The sequence below is a fragment of the Propithecus coquereli genome, unplaced genomic scaffold (genome assembly GCF_000956105.1).
Source record: "Propithecus coquereli isolate 6110/MARCELLA unplaced genomic scaffold, Pcoq_1.0 Scaffold535, whole genome shotgun sequence".
Taxonomy (NCBI): Eukaryota; Metazoa; Chordata; class Mammalia; order Primates; family Indriidae; genus Propithecus; species Propithecus coquereli.
Window position 1 is genome coordinate 327378 of NW_012151230.1, and position 16224 is coordinate 343601.

Consider the following 16224-nt stretch of genomic DNA (forward strand, 5'->3'; position numbering starts at 1 on the left):
TGAGGCAGGAGTTTGTGACCAGCCTGAGCAAGAGCGAGACCCCGTCTCTACCAAAATTAGAAAAAACTAGCCGGGCCTGGTGGCTCATGTGCCTGTAGTCCCCGCTAGTCAGGAGGCTGAGGCAGGAGGATCACTTGAGCCCAGGAGTTTGAGGCTGCAGTGAGCTATGATGATGCCACTGCACTCTAGCCAGGGCTACAGAGCGAGACTATGTCTCAAAAAAAAAAAGGCACTTGTTACCATCTCCTGTCTTACCATTGAACACACACAAGGTAGTGTGCTCATGGCACGAACACAGACCCAGTGCTTGTCCAGTGTGTCTCCTACCAGGTAGGTCCCGTCTGTGGTCAGCGTCTAAGGCTCACAGTTTTCTCTGAATCTAGAATTGTTCTTCAGAACTACATGGCTGTATATTGCTTAGGCACTGAAACATATTGGTAATTAAATGCAAACAACCAAGCTGTTGTTCTGATTTTTTTCATGAGTTTCTGAATGGCCATTTCTCACCACAGGCTCCACGGAGTCTCCACTGCCCCTGGAGAAGGAGGAGCAGGTCCGACTTCAGGCTCAGAAGCAGCTGGAAGAGCAGCTCAAACAGTACAGAGTGAAGCGCCACCAGGAGAGGGTGAGTATCCCTCTCCTGAAAAAGCTCCCGCAAAGCTCCAGGTACCAGAGGCAGAAATTGGTCACGTGTAACTCTGAACCTGCCGTGTGTTCCTCTGTGCTGGGATAGGCTCTGGGGGTCTGCGCAGCTGCTGATTGGGCTTCTCTCGTGTGGTTCCGCCTCTGAGGAGACCATCAGGCGAAGGGTTCATGCCCCTCATCTGGTGCCGCTGCCTTTGGAAGAAGCATATTTTATTCCCAAATCTGCCATTTGAAAAGCATAGGAAGTAAACTCAGGCACACCTCAGAGAGAATGCAGATTCTGTTCCACACGACCACAAAAAAGCAAATATCACAGTAAAGTGAGTCATACAGACTTTTTGTTTCCCCAGTACATGTAAAAGTTACGTTTACACTGTGCTGTAGTCTGTTAAGTGTGTGGTAGCATTACGTGTAAAACCAACAGCGTGCATACCTTAATTTAAAAATGCCTCGTTGCTGAAAAATGTTAACAGTCATCTGAGCCTTCATCGGGTGGTGATCTTTTTGCTGGGGGAGGGTCTTGCCTCGACGTTGATGCTGCCGACTGCGGTGGCGTTGCTGGAAGTTGGAGTGACTGCGGTGACTTCCTAAGATAAGACAACGGTGAGGTTTGCCGCATGGAGGTGCAAGGAGGTGACTCTTCCTTTCCCTCCTTTCACAAAAGCTTCCTCTGTAGCGCGCAGTGCCGTCTGATAGCATTTTACCCAGGTAGAACTTCCTTCGGGACTGGAGTCAGTCCTCTGAAATCCTGCTGCTTTGTCAGCTAAGCTTCTGTCGTGTTCTAGATGCTTTGTAGTCATCTCAACAATGTCCACAGCAGCTTCACCAGGAGCAGATTCCATCTCAAGATACCACTTTCTTTGTTCATCAGTAAGAAGCAACTTCTTATCTGTTCAAGTTTGATCACGAGATTGCAGCAATTCAGTTCCATCTTCAGGCTCCTCGTCTAATTCTCATTCTCGTGCTGTTTCCACCACATCTGCAGCCACTTCTTCCAATTAAGTCTTGAACCCTCAAAGTCATCCATGAGGGTTGGAATCAACTTCCTCCAAACTCCCATGAATGTTCATATTTTGACCTCCTCCCATGAATCACGAGTGATCTTAACGGCATCTAGAATGGTGACTCTTTTCCAGAAGGTTTTAAATTTACTTTGCCCAGATCCATCAGAGGAATCACTATCTGTGGCAGCTATAGCCTTACAAAATGTATTTCTTAAATAATAAGACTTGAAAGAATCCTTTTTTCTGAGCAGTGGGTCTCAACAGTGGGTTCAGAATAGACAGTAAGCCATGCTGTAAACAGATGTGCTGTCACCCAGGCTTTGTTGTTCCATTCACAAAGCACAGGCAGAGTAGATTTGGCATCATAATTAAGGGTTCCAGGATTTTTTGAATGGTAAATGAACACTGGCTTCACCTTAAAATCACCAGCTGCCTTAGCCCCTAACAAGAGAGTCAGCCTGTCCTTTGAAGCCAGGCATTGACTTCTCACTGTGAAAGTCCTAGATGACATCTTCTTCCAATAGAAAGCTGTTTTTGTCTACACTAAAAATCTGTTGTTGAGTGTGGCCACCTTCATCAGTGATCTCAGCTAGACCTTCTGGACAGCTCACTGCAGCTTCTCCATCAGCACCTGCTGCTCCACCTTGCACTTTCGTGTTATGAAGACGGCTTCTTTCCTTCCACCTCGTGAAACTACTTGTGCTGACTTCAAACTTTCCTTCTGTAGCTTCCTCACCTGTCTCAGCCTTCACAGAGTTGCAGAGTCAGGGCCTTGCTCTGGATTAGGCTTTGGCTAATGTTAAGGGAATGTTGTGGCTGGTTTGATCTTCTGTCCAGACCACTGAAACTGTCTCCATGTCAGCAATAAGGCTGTTTTGCTTTCTTACCATTCGTGTGTTCACTAGAGCAGCAGTTTCAGCTTCCTTCAAGAACTTTCCCTGTGCATTCACAACTTGGCTAAACTTTTGGTGCAAGAGGCTTAGCTTTCAGCCTGTCTTGACTTTCAATATGCCTTCCTCACTAAGCTTAATTACTTATAGCTTTTAATTTAAAGTGAAAGATGTGTGACTCTTCCTCTCACTTGGACACTTAGACGCTATTGTAGGCTTGTTAATTGGCCTAACTTCAATATTGTTGTGTTTCAGGGAGTAGGGAGGCCTCAGGCGAGGGAGAGAGATGAGGGAGCAGCCAGTTGGTGGAGCAGTCAGAACATTCATCATTTATCAGTTTAGTTCGATGTCTTACATGGGTGCAGTTCCTGCCCCAGGATCATTACAATGGCAACATCCAAGATCACTGATCAGAGATCGCCATAGCAGATACGTAATGAAAAGTTTGGTATGTTGTGGGAATTTCCAAAAGAACTCGCAGCAATGGGTCCTTGTGAAAAGCTTTATGATCATATCTCAGTAAGGGCTAAAAAGGTGTTTGGTATAAAATACAAAATTCCTGATGGAAAAACACAAAACGAAACGACTACGTTAGGAATAGAAGGTATTTCCTCACCACAGGGGTTGTCGTTCAGGCATTGTATTTAAATGGTACGAAATGGTGAGTAAAAGTCCCCTCCTGCTTCTGGTCTGACTTACGGTACGAAAACATCTTTATGCTTCTGCCTCCGCTGAGAGCACCTGGTGAGAAACTGTCCTTTGTCTCCACACCACCGATTTCGCCACCTGCGCCGAGCTCTTCCGCCATCAGTGCAGACAGCTGGGCCACGTCCTTCCTCGGACTGGCACGTGTGTGTACCAGCACTTGAGTAGCCAGTCCGTGGGGATCAGCACTTTGGTGGTTTTCTAATTTTTGAAACTGCAAACAATACTGCAATGAACATTTTATATCTTGATATACTTTTGTGAGTAAATCCTTAATTATCAAATTATTGAGTAAAAACTGTTACGTATTTGTTATTTTAGAAGTTATTTCCCTCTAATTAGGCTAGACAGCTTATGCTCAGGCTGGCAGTGATGAGACTGCCAGCTTCCTTATCCGTGGCAGCTTTAGAAATAACAAAACTAGAATTTTTGTCCTTTAATAGGTGAAACAGATGGTATCTCCTGACACTGAGCATCTTTCCTGTAGCAGCAGTTGTGTTTCTTGTCATCGTCTTTGCCCATTTTCCATCGGTTGTCTTTCTGCTTGTAGGAGCCGCGTAAACCAGGAGAGTGGCCCTTGTCAGCACAGATTGAAAGTGTCGCCTCCCTGACAGCCACGTCTTCTGACTTCTTTTGAGGCATGATTTTTGCTGAATATCAGTTTTAAATATTTACCGTCAAAAATTTTAATCTTTGTTATTTCTTTCAATTTCAAAATCAGAAGAATATAAATAAATTCCCCAGCATTTTCTTCTTATATTTTTAAGATTTAAAAAAATATTTCATATAATCATCTGAAATGTTTTGGATTGCAGAGAGAGGTAGGGCTTGGATCTCTCTGGACAGCTGGTCAGTCATCTCAAATTGCTTATTCTGGGGTCTGACTTTCCCCCGGGTTGCAATAGTGCCTGATCCTGGCACTTCCTAACTAACTACCTACCCCACCTGTGCCTGCTGCTTTTCTAGGCCTGAGTGGATGTAATTATCGTAGATTTACATCATCCACAGCGAGCGTGGACGTTTGCCGTGCCCACGGCCCCGCCCCTTACTGCGCTTTTCTAGCTGTTCCCGCCCATTTGTTCCAAGCGCCTCCAGTGTCATTCCGTGATGTTCCTCACCCTCCTGCCTGTGCCCTGCCCGATGGGATTGATTTTGTAGCATGACCAGGACCGCCTGGTTTTGGCAGAGAGGACATAGGCTGGGGCTTTCCTTAGTCCCGTGCTCGGGCTGACTCTATAATTAACATCAGGAAAAGCAGTGAGTGAGGTGAACGTTGGAAAGGAGGAGAGAGATGCGTTATTTGCAGGTGTTGGTAGCACCGCGGAAAACTCTAAAGAATCAACAAAAAAAAATTATTAGATCTAGTTAGGGTGCAGAAAATTGTCAGTTAAAAAAAAATACAAGTATGAAAAATTAGTAGCTATCCTAACATGATCAGTTATAAAATTAATGGGAAAAGATAACAGTTATAATAACAACAAAAATGGTAAAATACCTGAGAGGTAAATTAAAATGGCAATGAAAAGGGCTTAGAGTGTAGAGAAAGAGCTGAAGTAACTGCTTTGTTGAGAGACGTGCAAGCAGATAATAATCGAAGGGAAGCAGCCTGTTATTCCCTGAGTAATTATAAATTTAAGGTAGTTCTAATTCAAAAGGACATTTTTTAACTTGAAGAAAAATTTTTTTAATGTTTATCTGAAAGAGTAAACAGGAGAACAGCCAGGGACGTTTTGTCGAGGCAGTATGATGACAACGTGATGCTCTTACGTGTGTTTTAAAATGTTTCAAAGTTACATTCGTTGAAGAGGGTGCTTTCGGCCTGGGAGTGGTCAGCCTAGTCAGCAGAGCGTGACCGGCAGCAGTGAGGCCGCACCCTGCGTGGTGAGGGTGGGGGGTGGGTGATGCTCTCTGGTTACCAGTACAGGCAGCGTTCATTGGTGTAGCCTTTCTGAATGGCAGTTTTAGAATGCTGCTTGTCAATTTTAAACATAATTTTTGTGCTTTTGTTTCCTTCTCAGTCCAGTCAACCTGCAACAAAAACAAGACTTTTTAGCACACTTGATCCTGAGCTCATGTTAAACCCAGAACACTTACCAAGGGCCAGTACTGTGGCTATGACAAAAGAATATTCCTTCCTGCGCACCAGTGTCCCTCGTGGGCCTAAGGTGGGCAGCTTAGGGCTGTTGGCACATCCTAAGGAGAAAAAAAGTTCAAAGTCAAGCAAAATTCGGTCTCTGGCTGATTACAGAACTGAAGGTTCAGATGCTGGGAGTTCTGGTGCAAACGCTCCGGCTGCCGACTCCACCAGGGGCGCCCTGAAGCAGAGTAGAAGCAGCGCGTCAGTTGTGTCCGAGATCAGCCTGTCTCCTGAGACCGAGGACCGTCTGGAGAGCGCCTCGCTAACTGGAGACAGCGTGTCTGAGGCTGACGGAAATGAGAGTGACAGTTCTTCACACAGCAGTCTCTCCACCCGCGGGACCTGTGGCATTCTGGTGAACACAGCGGGCACACAGGAAACTGCCCGTGTGGTCGACGGCCAGGAGATGGCTGCGGACGCTCTGGGCCAGTTCCCCTCGATTAAGGACGTGCTCCTGGCCGCAGCAGCCGAGCACCAAGACCAAGGGCAGGAAGTGAACGGGGAGGTGCAGAGCCGGAGAAACAGCATCTGCAGCAGGTAGGGCGGGCGCAGGGGTGGGCGGAGAGGGCGGAAGGCACGGTCTCAGACACAGCTTCTCTGGACCATGGCCCCGGTCACTGCAGCAAGCTGATACGCTGTTTGTTTCTCATTCCTAATTTCATCTTTAGTCTTGACATTAATATTTCATTCATACACAACTCTGTTGCTTTTTAAGAAATAAAATTAGATTGAATCAGCAATCGTCTGTGATACTAACATATCCTCCCCTCCAATATTTGTGTAGACTGGTCTCTGAAACTGCACAGGTACGTAGGTGGGCTCACGTTTCCAAAGGGTCCAGCCATGTGAGAATGCCCGACTGTTTGCAAGAGTGTTCATTGGTAGTGTACATACAAACTTGAGCTTTCTAGATAAATCTGTTGACTTAATTTTTAAAGCCCTGGGAGGGAGTAGCAAGGGCGTGTGAAACGGGAGAGTGTGGAGGAAAGTTACGAAGTCACCATCACTCACATGTCCCTCGTCCTGCGCTTTGTCCTCCAGTGTGTCCATGGAAAGCTCCGTTGCTGAGACTCAGGATGAAATGTTGCAGGTTCTGAAAGAAAAAATGAGACTTGAAGGACAGCTGGAAGCTTTATCATTAGAGGCTAGTCAGGTAATGGATATGCGATCGATGCGTTGTTGTGCCGTGCCCCTGAAAAGAACGTGCAATTCCTCTGTTGGGTACAGAGCTTCACGAACGTCTTTCAGAATGAGCCGTATCAGCCAAGTCTTTCATATCTTTATGTTTTTCGCCTGTTTCGTCTCTCTGTCAGCCTCAGAGAGAGGTGTGTGAGTTTTCCGCTCTGGTCGTACATGGTCAGTTTCTCCCGCATCTCCATCAGGGTTTGCCCAGACTATTTCCTAGATGTTAGGTACTTCACAGTCCATAACAGTTAATTCTCTTGGTGGATTGCACCTCTTCCTGGTATGGTTAAAATTTTCATCTTTACTTCTTTAATGTGTTTTGCGGTGGGTTCTGCTTTTTCCTTATTAATTTTGCTGTATCTGGTTAGCATTTGCCAAAAAATCATTTTCCATCCCTCAGTGTTCAGCTTTCCTTTGTCATTTTGTTGTGCGCACTCTTATCGATAGCGAAGAACTAGATTTTTATCTTTCTGTCAGCGATTAAAGTAGATCAGTTCAGTGGAATCAGCTGTCTGCTCTTGGCATGAGAGAGCGTGAGAATGAATGCACACGCGGGCCCAGAGCGCCACAGAGGGGAGGGTGGCCTTGCGGAGGGTGCACGCGGCAGGGCAGTGGAGGGAGAGGAGCAGCTTGTGGTGAGACGAGCTGGCTTTGCCAGGTCTACATCTCGTGCTTGTGACGGCTCTGTATACAACACGGTCCTTGGACACAGTCTGACCAGGGTGTGATGCATAAAACTGCGTCTCCTAAAATTTCAGAGATGTGAAGATTAATTTTGGTTGTATACAGTTTTTACTTCAGACACTACCTTAGAACGTAGCTCTCTCATCAAATGCATTTCCACTTCATCTATATTCCACGCAGTCCCTTGGACAGTCTTAGAGCTTTTACTTCATCTTCTTATCCTCCTGGGATCACCGACGTGTGCTTTGCTGTGTCCAAACTAAGATCTGTGTGGATTGTTGTGGGTGCAGCACTTCCTGGCATCTCTGTGCAGGTGCCAGTCCTACTTACTCTAAGATCTCACCAAGTTTGCTCAGTTAGCTCGATGTTAACTGGGTGTTTGTTCTTCTGTGTGTTGGGTCTGCTGTCTGTTTTGAGGATGACGTGTGGATTCTGGATTCCCACGTGCATCTCCCGCTGAGCTCGCAGTGCTGGCTTGCTGACGGGCGGGGAGCGTGTGCCCTTGCTCACTTCTTGTGGTGGTCTTTGTGCTCCTGGGGCCTTTCCTCTCCCTCCCTGCTTCACCCTGTGGACGGCCCTACTGTGGTCACTCAGGACTGCTCCTGCATCCAGTGGCCCTGGCTGGAGCCCTCAGAACCTCTCTGATGTAACAGCAGCTTTTTCCTGGAGATGTTTTCTCTCCATACCTGCCACTCCAATCTTAATCTGACTGCTTTTTATCTTGGGGGTCCCTCAGCATGTCTGGTATTCTTACTTTGTGCATGCGAGTGTGCACCCTTGTGAGCTTTTTCAATTTTTGAAAAAGTGTGTTTTCCCACATCCTTGCAGGTGAATGGGTGCCTTCACAGCTCTGCCCGATGCTGCCCTGCTTGGGCGCAGCTGGGCGCAGACTCTGCATCGTCCCCTCCTGCCTCTTGGGCGTGTCTGGAACGTCGCCGCCTTTGGGGGCTGACGGTGTTGGGAGAGCGGCTGTGTGGTGCGGGAATGTCATGGAAAGTCTGCCTGTCAGACGCCTTTCTCTGTCTCGCTGGTTGTGTGTCGGCGGTCCTGTTGACATACTAGACAAAGGTGACTCATCGTCCTCATTGGTGGTTTGGGGATCTTTTCAGGCACTTAAAGAAAAGGCTGAGCTGCAGGCCCAGCTGGCCGCCCTGACCACCAGGCTGCAGGTGCAGGCGGAGCACAGCCGCAGCAGCCAGCAGCGGCAGGACTCCCTCAGCTTGGAGGTGGACACCTTGAAGCAGTCCTGCTGGGATCTGGAGCAAGCCATGACTGACCTGCAGAACATGCTGGAAGCCAAAAATGCCAGCCTGGCATCCTCCAACAACGACCTGAAGGTAGCAGAGGAGCAGTACCAGAGGCTCGTGGCAAAAGTAGAAGACATGCAAAGCGGCATCCTCAGCAGGGACGACACAGGTGAGGGCTGCCGCTGCCTGGCTCCGCCCTGCCCTGGCACAGCCGCCCAGCAAGGAGGGGCGGTGGGGCCGATCTGCCCCCACCTCAGTGTGGCTGTGCGGGTTCATGGTGTATAATTCACACATAAGACGTCTGCTTTTCTAAGGGAAATACACTTTTTGGTTGACCTCATGGAATTCTGCACGTTTTTGCGTGAGTATCCAGGGAAATGAGTTAGATCTTAGAAAGTGACTTTGCACCCTTGACTGTGGTGGTCATTGCTTCCACCCATTCTGCCTTGAAAGTCCAGTGTTATCTGGGGTGTAGAGCTGCCTGCCCATTCCACAGAATTGCAGATTCTACTTAGAATATTTAAAAGGAACACTTGGGTTCTTGGTTGCTAGGGCTCTTCACACGGCGTTCAGCGTTCTGGTCCAGCCACCTCCCTATAGGCCTGACCTGGGGAGTCGCAGGAGCAGAGTCGTGGAGTCGCGGGGAGCCATGGCGGCCCCTGTGGCTCAGCAGCGTGTCTTTCGCGTTCTTCATGCTACCTGCCCGCCCCTGGGCGCTCCGCCCTCAGTCGCCCCCCAGAGCCAGTCTCAGAGTCGATGCTCTTACCCCATCGGGCACCGAGAAGATTCTGGTCTGCCTGCTCAGCACGTGGCGGCGTGAACAGGAGTGGGAAGGAGAGGGCCAGGTGTGGTGGGAAGACTGAAGACCAGAGCCCAAGGGGCGTAGAGTGACCCCTCGAAGGCTGCTCGGATGAGGCTCTTCTTGGGGGGCGCAGGGCCACCTGAGCAACAGGAGGGCCTTGGTGCAGCCGGCGTGAGGGCCGAGGCAGTGTGAGGCAAAGTCTCAGATCTGATGGCACAGAAGAAAGTGACAAGCCACATTGTCACAGAGGCTTTCTTCTCATGCTAGGAGAGCCAGCCAAGGAACAAAAAGTAGACTTTTTAAATTGCTATTAATTTTTCAGTCTTTGAGTGCTTTATGATACCCAGTCCCCTAGGAAAAACTATAAAATCCAAAGCATTTTGAGCACCAGAAGAGTTTCGTGACTCTGAGGGGTGCGAGGCTTCATCTGAGCAGTGCGCACTGGGCAGCAGAACCGACCTAAACTCAGGCAGGGCTGCTCAGTCCCGGCCCACGGCCCAGCAGGAGCCGCCACAGGAACACCGTTGCTGTCTGTTGATGGCTGGTGGACATCAGCAGACCATTCAAAGACGAGAGCCTCAGCGTGCCCCAGAATTTGTGGACCCACAGTTGATTTTCAGTTTCACAGATTCCACAACCGTGAATCTGCCACTTAGATTTATTTGCACCCCCAAATCATAACTCACAGAGCTTTGGTAGTCGTTCGCGGACATGAGCAGAGAGGCAAACTCTTAAGTTGCCTGAAGTGCTCGTTTGTAGCTGAGGTGCCTGCTTGCTTCAGCTCAGACTGTGAAGCCGTGTCCTTTTCCTGGTCTATTTGTATTTTTGTGCATTTTTGGGTGATTTTGCTATTTAAAACGTCTCCAACACTGGCTGGCGTTGTTAAGCGCAAGGAGGCTACGATGTGTTTTATGGAGAAGACACGTTTCCTAGAGAGGCTTCGCGTTCCTGTTGGCTGTGAGTCCAGCGTGAACAAACCAATGTTACGTGTCACATACGTTGTCTTAGAACAGAAACGCACGTAAACAAAGGTTCCGTGTTGGTCAGTTGATGAAAATGGTGTGCGCAGAGGCTTGGTGGACCTAACCTTATGTTCCCCGGGAGCAACGGTTCAGTGTCTGCTGACGCGGTGTTCACACGACTTGGTAAAATGTAATTACTGAGAATAACCAGAATCGACTGTGTTTCTTGCCCTCTGCAGAGAAATCCCTTTGTGTAAGGTGTCTGCGCAGAGCTGTGGGCTCTTCCACTTGTGGCCATCAGTCTGAGCTGCGTGTTCTTGCTCACTTACAGTGCACGACCTTCGACAGCAGATGACAGCCCTGCAGAGCCAGCTGCAGCAGGTGCAGCTGGAACGCACAACGCTGACCAGCAAGCTGAAGGCGTCACAGGCGGAAATCTCGTCCCTGCAGAACGTCCGGCAATGGTACCAGCAGCAGCTTGCCCTGGCGCAGGAGGCCCGTGTCAGGCTGCAGGATGAGATGGCCCACATCCAGGTACCTCCCCAGACTCCCTTCCAGGGCAGACATGGGCACATGGCCTGGTGGGTCATGCTTCCTGTCTTTATGTGGAAGTGTAACTGTTCCCTAAATTAAAAAGATTTTTCACTGGGTGCGGTGGCCCAGGCCTGTGATCCCAGCACTCTGGGAGGCCGAGGCAGAAGGATTGCTTGAGCGCAGGAGTTGGAGACTAACCTGAACAAGAGTGAGACTCTGTCTCTACTAAAACTAGAAAAAATTAGCCGGACGTGGTGGCGTGCGCCTGTACTCCCAGCTACTCGGGAGGCTGAGACGAGAGAGCCAGGAGTCAGAGGCTGTAGTGCACTGTGATTGTGCCTGTGAATAGCCACTGCACTCCAGCCTGCGCAGCAGAGGGAGACCTCATCGCTGAAAAATGATAAATAATATTTAAAAAAGGATTTTTCTGTTTTTAGATTTCCCAGATACATTTTTTTTACTCTGCTGACCACTAATGCCGCCCACGCCGCATCCTGGGCAGGAGCCTCCCTCCATGACCTTCTGACACGAGAGTCTCACAGCTTCTACTCGGGCACTGTTAGTTCTAAAACCTCCCTCTCTGGCACGTCCCACGTTCCTGGCTCTCACTAGTCTCATCCCTCCTCTGAAGGGCGACTCTCTCCCAGTGTGAACTCAGCCCCCAAACCCGCGCTACTGCGGATCTCGACTCTCCTGCCGGCTTCTCCACTCTGGACCCTGCCCCACCGCGAAGTCTCCGGCTTGGGCACGGCAGGTGTCTCCTCCTGGTTGCCGTGTCACCTTCCTCTGGCTGCTTGGGCTCCCAGTGGTGTCGATGACCACGTTTCTCGCAGGGACTGTCCTGCAGGGAGCGTTTCCTCTCTTTGCTGTCCGCTTTCTGAGTGGAGGCTCCGCGTCCACCTCGACGCTGCCTGTGTGGGTGCGTCGTCTGTCCCGTCCCGGGAGAAGTCACTGCTGGGCCTGCCCCTCGGCCCACGGCAGCCGAGTGTCAGCGGCTGGGACGCCCGGGCGGGACAGGCGAGTGGCCTGTGCTCCGAGTCCCTGTGCCCAGGCCGGTGAGGGGGACTAAGGGTGCTGAGGAGCGCTCGGTCCGCCGCTGTCTGCTGCTGCTACTTAGCCATGGGATCTGTTTCCAGATAAAATATTGTAGATTTATTAAAACTTTATTTCTCAAGTAGAGGGTGTAAAATCCTAATTCCACCAAAATTTCGTTTTTTTATCTAGAGTTTACAAATATACAAAACAGAAGTTTTCTGCAATTTATAGTACATATTTTTTAAGCCAAAGGACCACAGCGAAAAGGATTTTTTCTGCTTACATTGTACTTGGAAATAAATCTTTGTACAACTTAATTCACTTTTTAAGCTACAGACATAACATGTTTAAAGAAGTAAGTCAGGTATGTAAACATCCTGACAGAAGTCAGAAATGCAGTTTGGATGTCAGAAATCGGGGGAGATACTAAGCGAGTGTTGGTCTGAGGGCCTTGGCTGCTTTTGCCAAATGCCTTTGGAACCCAGGCTCAGCGTTCCTCAGTTAGGGTTTCCAGTGCATCTTCCATACCCAGAGTTCCCTCTCTGTTCCCAGTAACATTGAGAAGGGAACGTCTCTCTTGTCTCACTGTCTTGAAGCAGCCCCAGCCAGTGCTGTCTTCTTGGCTCTGTGCAGCTTCCGTTAGGTCCTGAAGCCCACAACTTCTGCCCCTTGTTGGCGCTGTGAGGTCTGAGAACTTCGCTGGGGCCGGCTCTGGTGCGGGAGCAGGTCACGTGCAGACCCTGGGCAGCCCTTGCACTTCCTTTTCAGGTCTCAGCCCCCTGGGGTGACGTGTTCCTCCCCCGGGGGCCGTAGCTCTGGGCTCCTTTTTCTGGAGGAGACGGTTGGTTGAAGTAGGCCCTGAACCCTCTGTGGGGCCCTGGTCATGCACTGGGCTGGGCTGCGAATGCCACTCCCAGGAGTGGTGCATGTTGGGCGTCAGACTGAGGGAGGGAGGTGCATCTGCAGGGTTTGGTCAGTTGAGATAAGGCTCCTCACCTGTGGGGGCTCGGAGATGTCCCTTCGAGAGGAACCTATTTTTAGAGACGGGGTCTTGCCATGCTGCCCAGGCTAGCCTCAAACTCCTGGGCTCAGGTGATCCTCTTGCCTCAGCCTCCTGAGTGGCTGGAACTGTGGGCATGTGCCACTGCGCCCAGCAGTTGGTGGGAACTTTTGTGTGGGTCCAGCCGCACACTGCACAGTGTTGGTGTGGTGACCAGTGATTGCTGGGCCGCACACAGAGCCCAGACAGCCTGCATTTTGAGGTGGGACGACACGTGGTAGGCAGGGGCTTGCGTGGCAGAGTTGAGAGGGGCAGCCAGGGACCCTCACCCTGGGGTCTCTGGGGACAGCCTGGTTACATTTCTTGCTTGAAGTTGAGCGACGTTGTACCTCGTGCATTTTTTCTTTGAAGGTTGGACAGATGACCCAGGCAGGCCTCCTGGAGCACCTGAAACTTGAGAATGTGTCCCTGTCCCACCAGCTGACAGAAACACAGCACAGATCCATCAAGGAGAAGGAGCGTATAGCCGTCCAGCTCCAGAGCATCGAGGTGAGGCCCAGTGGCCGATTTTTACTGGGTTTTGGGTCATGCTGGTGAGATTCAGAACATACATACACATAAACATAGATACAGTATGTTTCTTCTTGTACACATACACACACACACACGCACACACACTTTAATACTTTCCAACAGCTTGCAGTGATAGCTGTGTAAGATTTGGGGGATCCATCCCTTATCTCTTACCTGTGAGCGGGTCACACTTTGGAGCTCTTCTCCTCTAAGCCCTGCCCTGGGCCTGGCTGCCTGGTCGTTGCCAGCGGGGGACAGTGCTGGGTGCCAGGCGGGTGGGGAGGAAAGGGCTTAGCACGTCTGTGCGACCGACAGTGTCTCAGAGCCCAGTGGTGCTAAGTGTTTTCTCAGCCTGCCTTGCTGTTTAGTCCTCCAGCCACCACGTGGAGTTGCTGTGGTTCTCTAGCTGCCCGCTGAGAGCCTCTCCAGAGGATGGGAAACACATAGCTCTGGCTGGCTCCAGATAGCTGTTCTCTTTTTAGCTGTGAGACTCCGGGCGATTTCTTAACCTCTCTGAGCCTTGTTTCCTTTATAAAGTGGGGATAATAATACCTACTTAATAGTCTTGTTGGAAAAAGTAAGAAGAAAAGACGGTGTAAAACCTCTAGGCAGGCACGAGATGGTGTTTCGTGCCTGGCTGTCTTTGCTGCTCTTGGGCACGCGGAGGGTCAGCTTCCCTCGGTCGCTGGGCTTCTCGTCTGTCGGGCCTCCTCCCCGGGGAAGATTCCGGGGCTCTTTGATGGGGATGATGGATGACAGTCATGTCCTGTCGGCTGTAATGCTTCAAGGGCTCAGTGGAAAAGAGTTGAAAAGTTTTAAGCTATTAGTTTTAGATTATAAACTAAAAAACTGATGTTTTTTTTCCCCAAAACGTGTTCCTGGACGGTAGGTCTTACCCACATAGTCAAAACGTAAGGAATGCTGTATTTGCCCTGTGGTCCCCTGGTGTCGTGTTCTGTTTACCAGGTGGTATCAGGTGAGACTCTTATGAAAGAGAATGTTCCATGTCTCACTCCAGAAGAAGGGACCTGCCTCCCACCTGTCTTCATGGGAGAAACGACCAGGGAGGCTTCCTTCCCCTAGCTGATCCCAGTTCTTAAGACTGGGTGGTTCACCTGCCTCTCTCCTGGGCCAGGCCTGTGGGTCAACAGCGAGGAGGACAGGGCTAGGCTGGCCCGGAGAGGAGCCGCAAGAGGCCTGGTCACAGAGTCCACCCTGGCCCCTCAAGCTGCCGACAATGGTGGCGGGAACAGGAGGCCCCTTGCCAGGGCGGCAGGTTTCCCTGTGAAGCAGGAGGTTTGCAGTCTGCTGTTGGGAGCCAGATTTGCCTGCGTTTTTGAAAACCCTTTGTTTCCTGGGCCCAGGCTGACATGCTGGATCAGGAGGCGGCCTTTGTGCAGATCCAGGAGGCGAAGACGATGGTGGAGGAGGACCTCCAGAGGCGGCTGGAAGAGTTCGAAGACGAGAGGCAGCGGCTGCAGAGGGTGGCAGCCTCAGCGGCATCCCTGGAGCAGCAGCTAGAGCAGGCGAGTACCTGCTGCCTCATCAGCGCTGACGCCGCAGGGACGCGCACAGGTAGCACAGGTAGCCACGTGGTCCAACTCGTGCCAGGCCGCATCCGTGCAGGCACGTGTGGGCTATCTGTCAGGCCCGCGTGAGGGGTCACGTGATCAGACTCTGCTGCTACTGTAGACCTGGCCATGTGTTTGCGTCTGTTGATATCCTTCCACATCAGGATTTTGCATTAAAAAGTCCCTCCAAAGTATCCATCAGAGTTATCTAAAACCCGAACAGGGAAAAAGTACAGATTCTTGGAGTAGGATGGAGAGTGGCCGTATTGAACGCACTGTCTTTTTCTCAGGTTAAGTTGGCTTTGCACCAGCGAGACCAACAGCTGGAGGCTTTGCAGCAGGAGCACCTGGACCTGATGAAGCAGCTCACCTCGACGCAGGAGACGCTGCAGGCCAGGGAGCAGTCCCTCGGCGACCTGCAGACACGCTACGATGAGCTGCAGGCCAGGCTGGGGGAGCTGCAGGGGGAGGCGGCTTCCAGAGAGGACGCGATCCGTTTCCTGCAGAACGAGAAGATTGTCTTGGAGGTGGCTCTGCAAGCGGCCAAGAGTAGCAAGGAGGAATTTGACAGAGGAGCAAAACACCTGGAAGAAGGTACCGAGGAAACGTCTGGAATTCTAGAGCAGTTAAGAGAAGAACTGGCCATCAAGTCCCGCCAGGTAATGCGTCTGCCATGATTCTGTCATGAATCGAGATCACGTGCACAAGAGCGCGTGCTGCACGTGTGGTCCTTTCTGTGGACGTGCTGTTTTGTGATGTGGGTGACCACTAGGCAGGGGCTCCGAGCTCTGCTGGGGACGGGATTACACCAGCGTCTGTGCCTGTGGCCCTGCTCTAGCTGCTGGGAGTGGAGAAGTCCAGACCTGGGAAACTGAGTTTTATGTGGAGCTTTTGAGTAGCCTACCAGGAAACACCATTTTCTGTGCACTGATGACGTGGAGCTAAGAGTCAGGAGAGCTGCAGGAAACTTGGCTGTCCCTTCCCTGTGCCTGCCCGCGTGTGGCCCCACTGGGCTCCTGGGCAGGGCAGCTGTGGTGTGAGGTGGTGCGCGGGGTGGGCGGAGCCGGCAAGGCCCGGCCCTGGACAGCACACTGCAGGGTCCTGGAGCGTGTGGGCGTCACCTGCAGGCACGTCATGCTGGGGAAGAGCTGACATGCTGACAGCGTGACGTGGCCTTGATGTAGGCAAACATGCTTAAACACGTAGACAGAGTAGAAGAACCAGAGCATGTGGAGGAGGTGGAATTCGTG

The 16224-nt window shown here is 50.7% G+C and overlaps 1 protein-coding gene across 2 annotated transcripts in view; it reads left to right on the forward strand.

Moving 5' to 3' along the window:
- The window catches only part of GOLGA3 (golgin A3), a 46814-nt gene that overhangs the window by 11992 nt on the left and 18598 nt on the right, over nucleotides 1-16224 (forward strand). For both annotated transcript variants that reach the window (XM_012657259.1, XM_012657260.1), the window contains exons 4-11: nucleotides 513-625; nucleotides 5263-5918; nucleotides 6423-6534; nucleotides 8360-8666; nucleotides 10593-10795; nucleotides 13242-13379; nucleotides 14768-14929; nucleotides 15265-15633. In XM_012657259.1, the coding sequence (XP_012512713.1) occupies nucleotides 513-625; nucleotides 5263-5918; nucleotides 6423-6534; nucleotides 8360-8666; nucleotides 10593-10795; nucleotides 13242-13379; nucleotides 14768-14929; nucleotides 15265-15633 (2060 nt within the window). The remainder of the gene's footprint in view (nucleotides 1-512; nucleotides 626-5262; nucleotides 5919-6422; nucleotides 6535-8359; nucleotides 8667-10592; nucleotides 10796-13241; nucleotides 13380-14767; nucleotides 14930-15264; nucleotides 15634-16224) is intronic.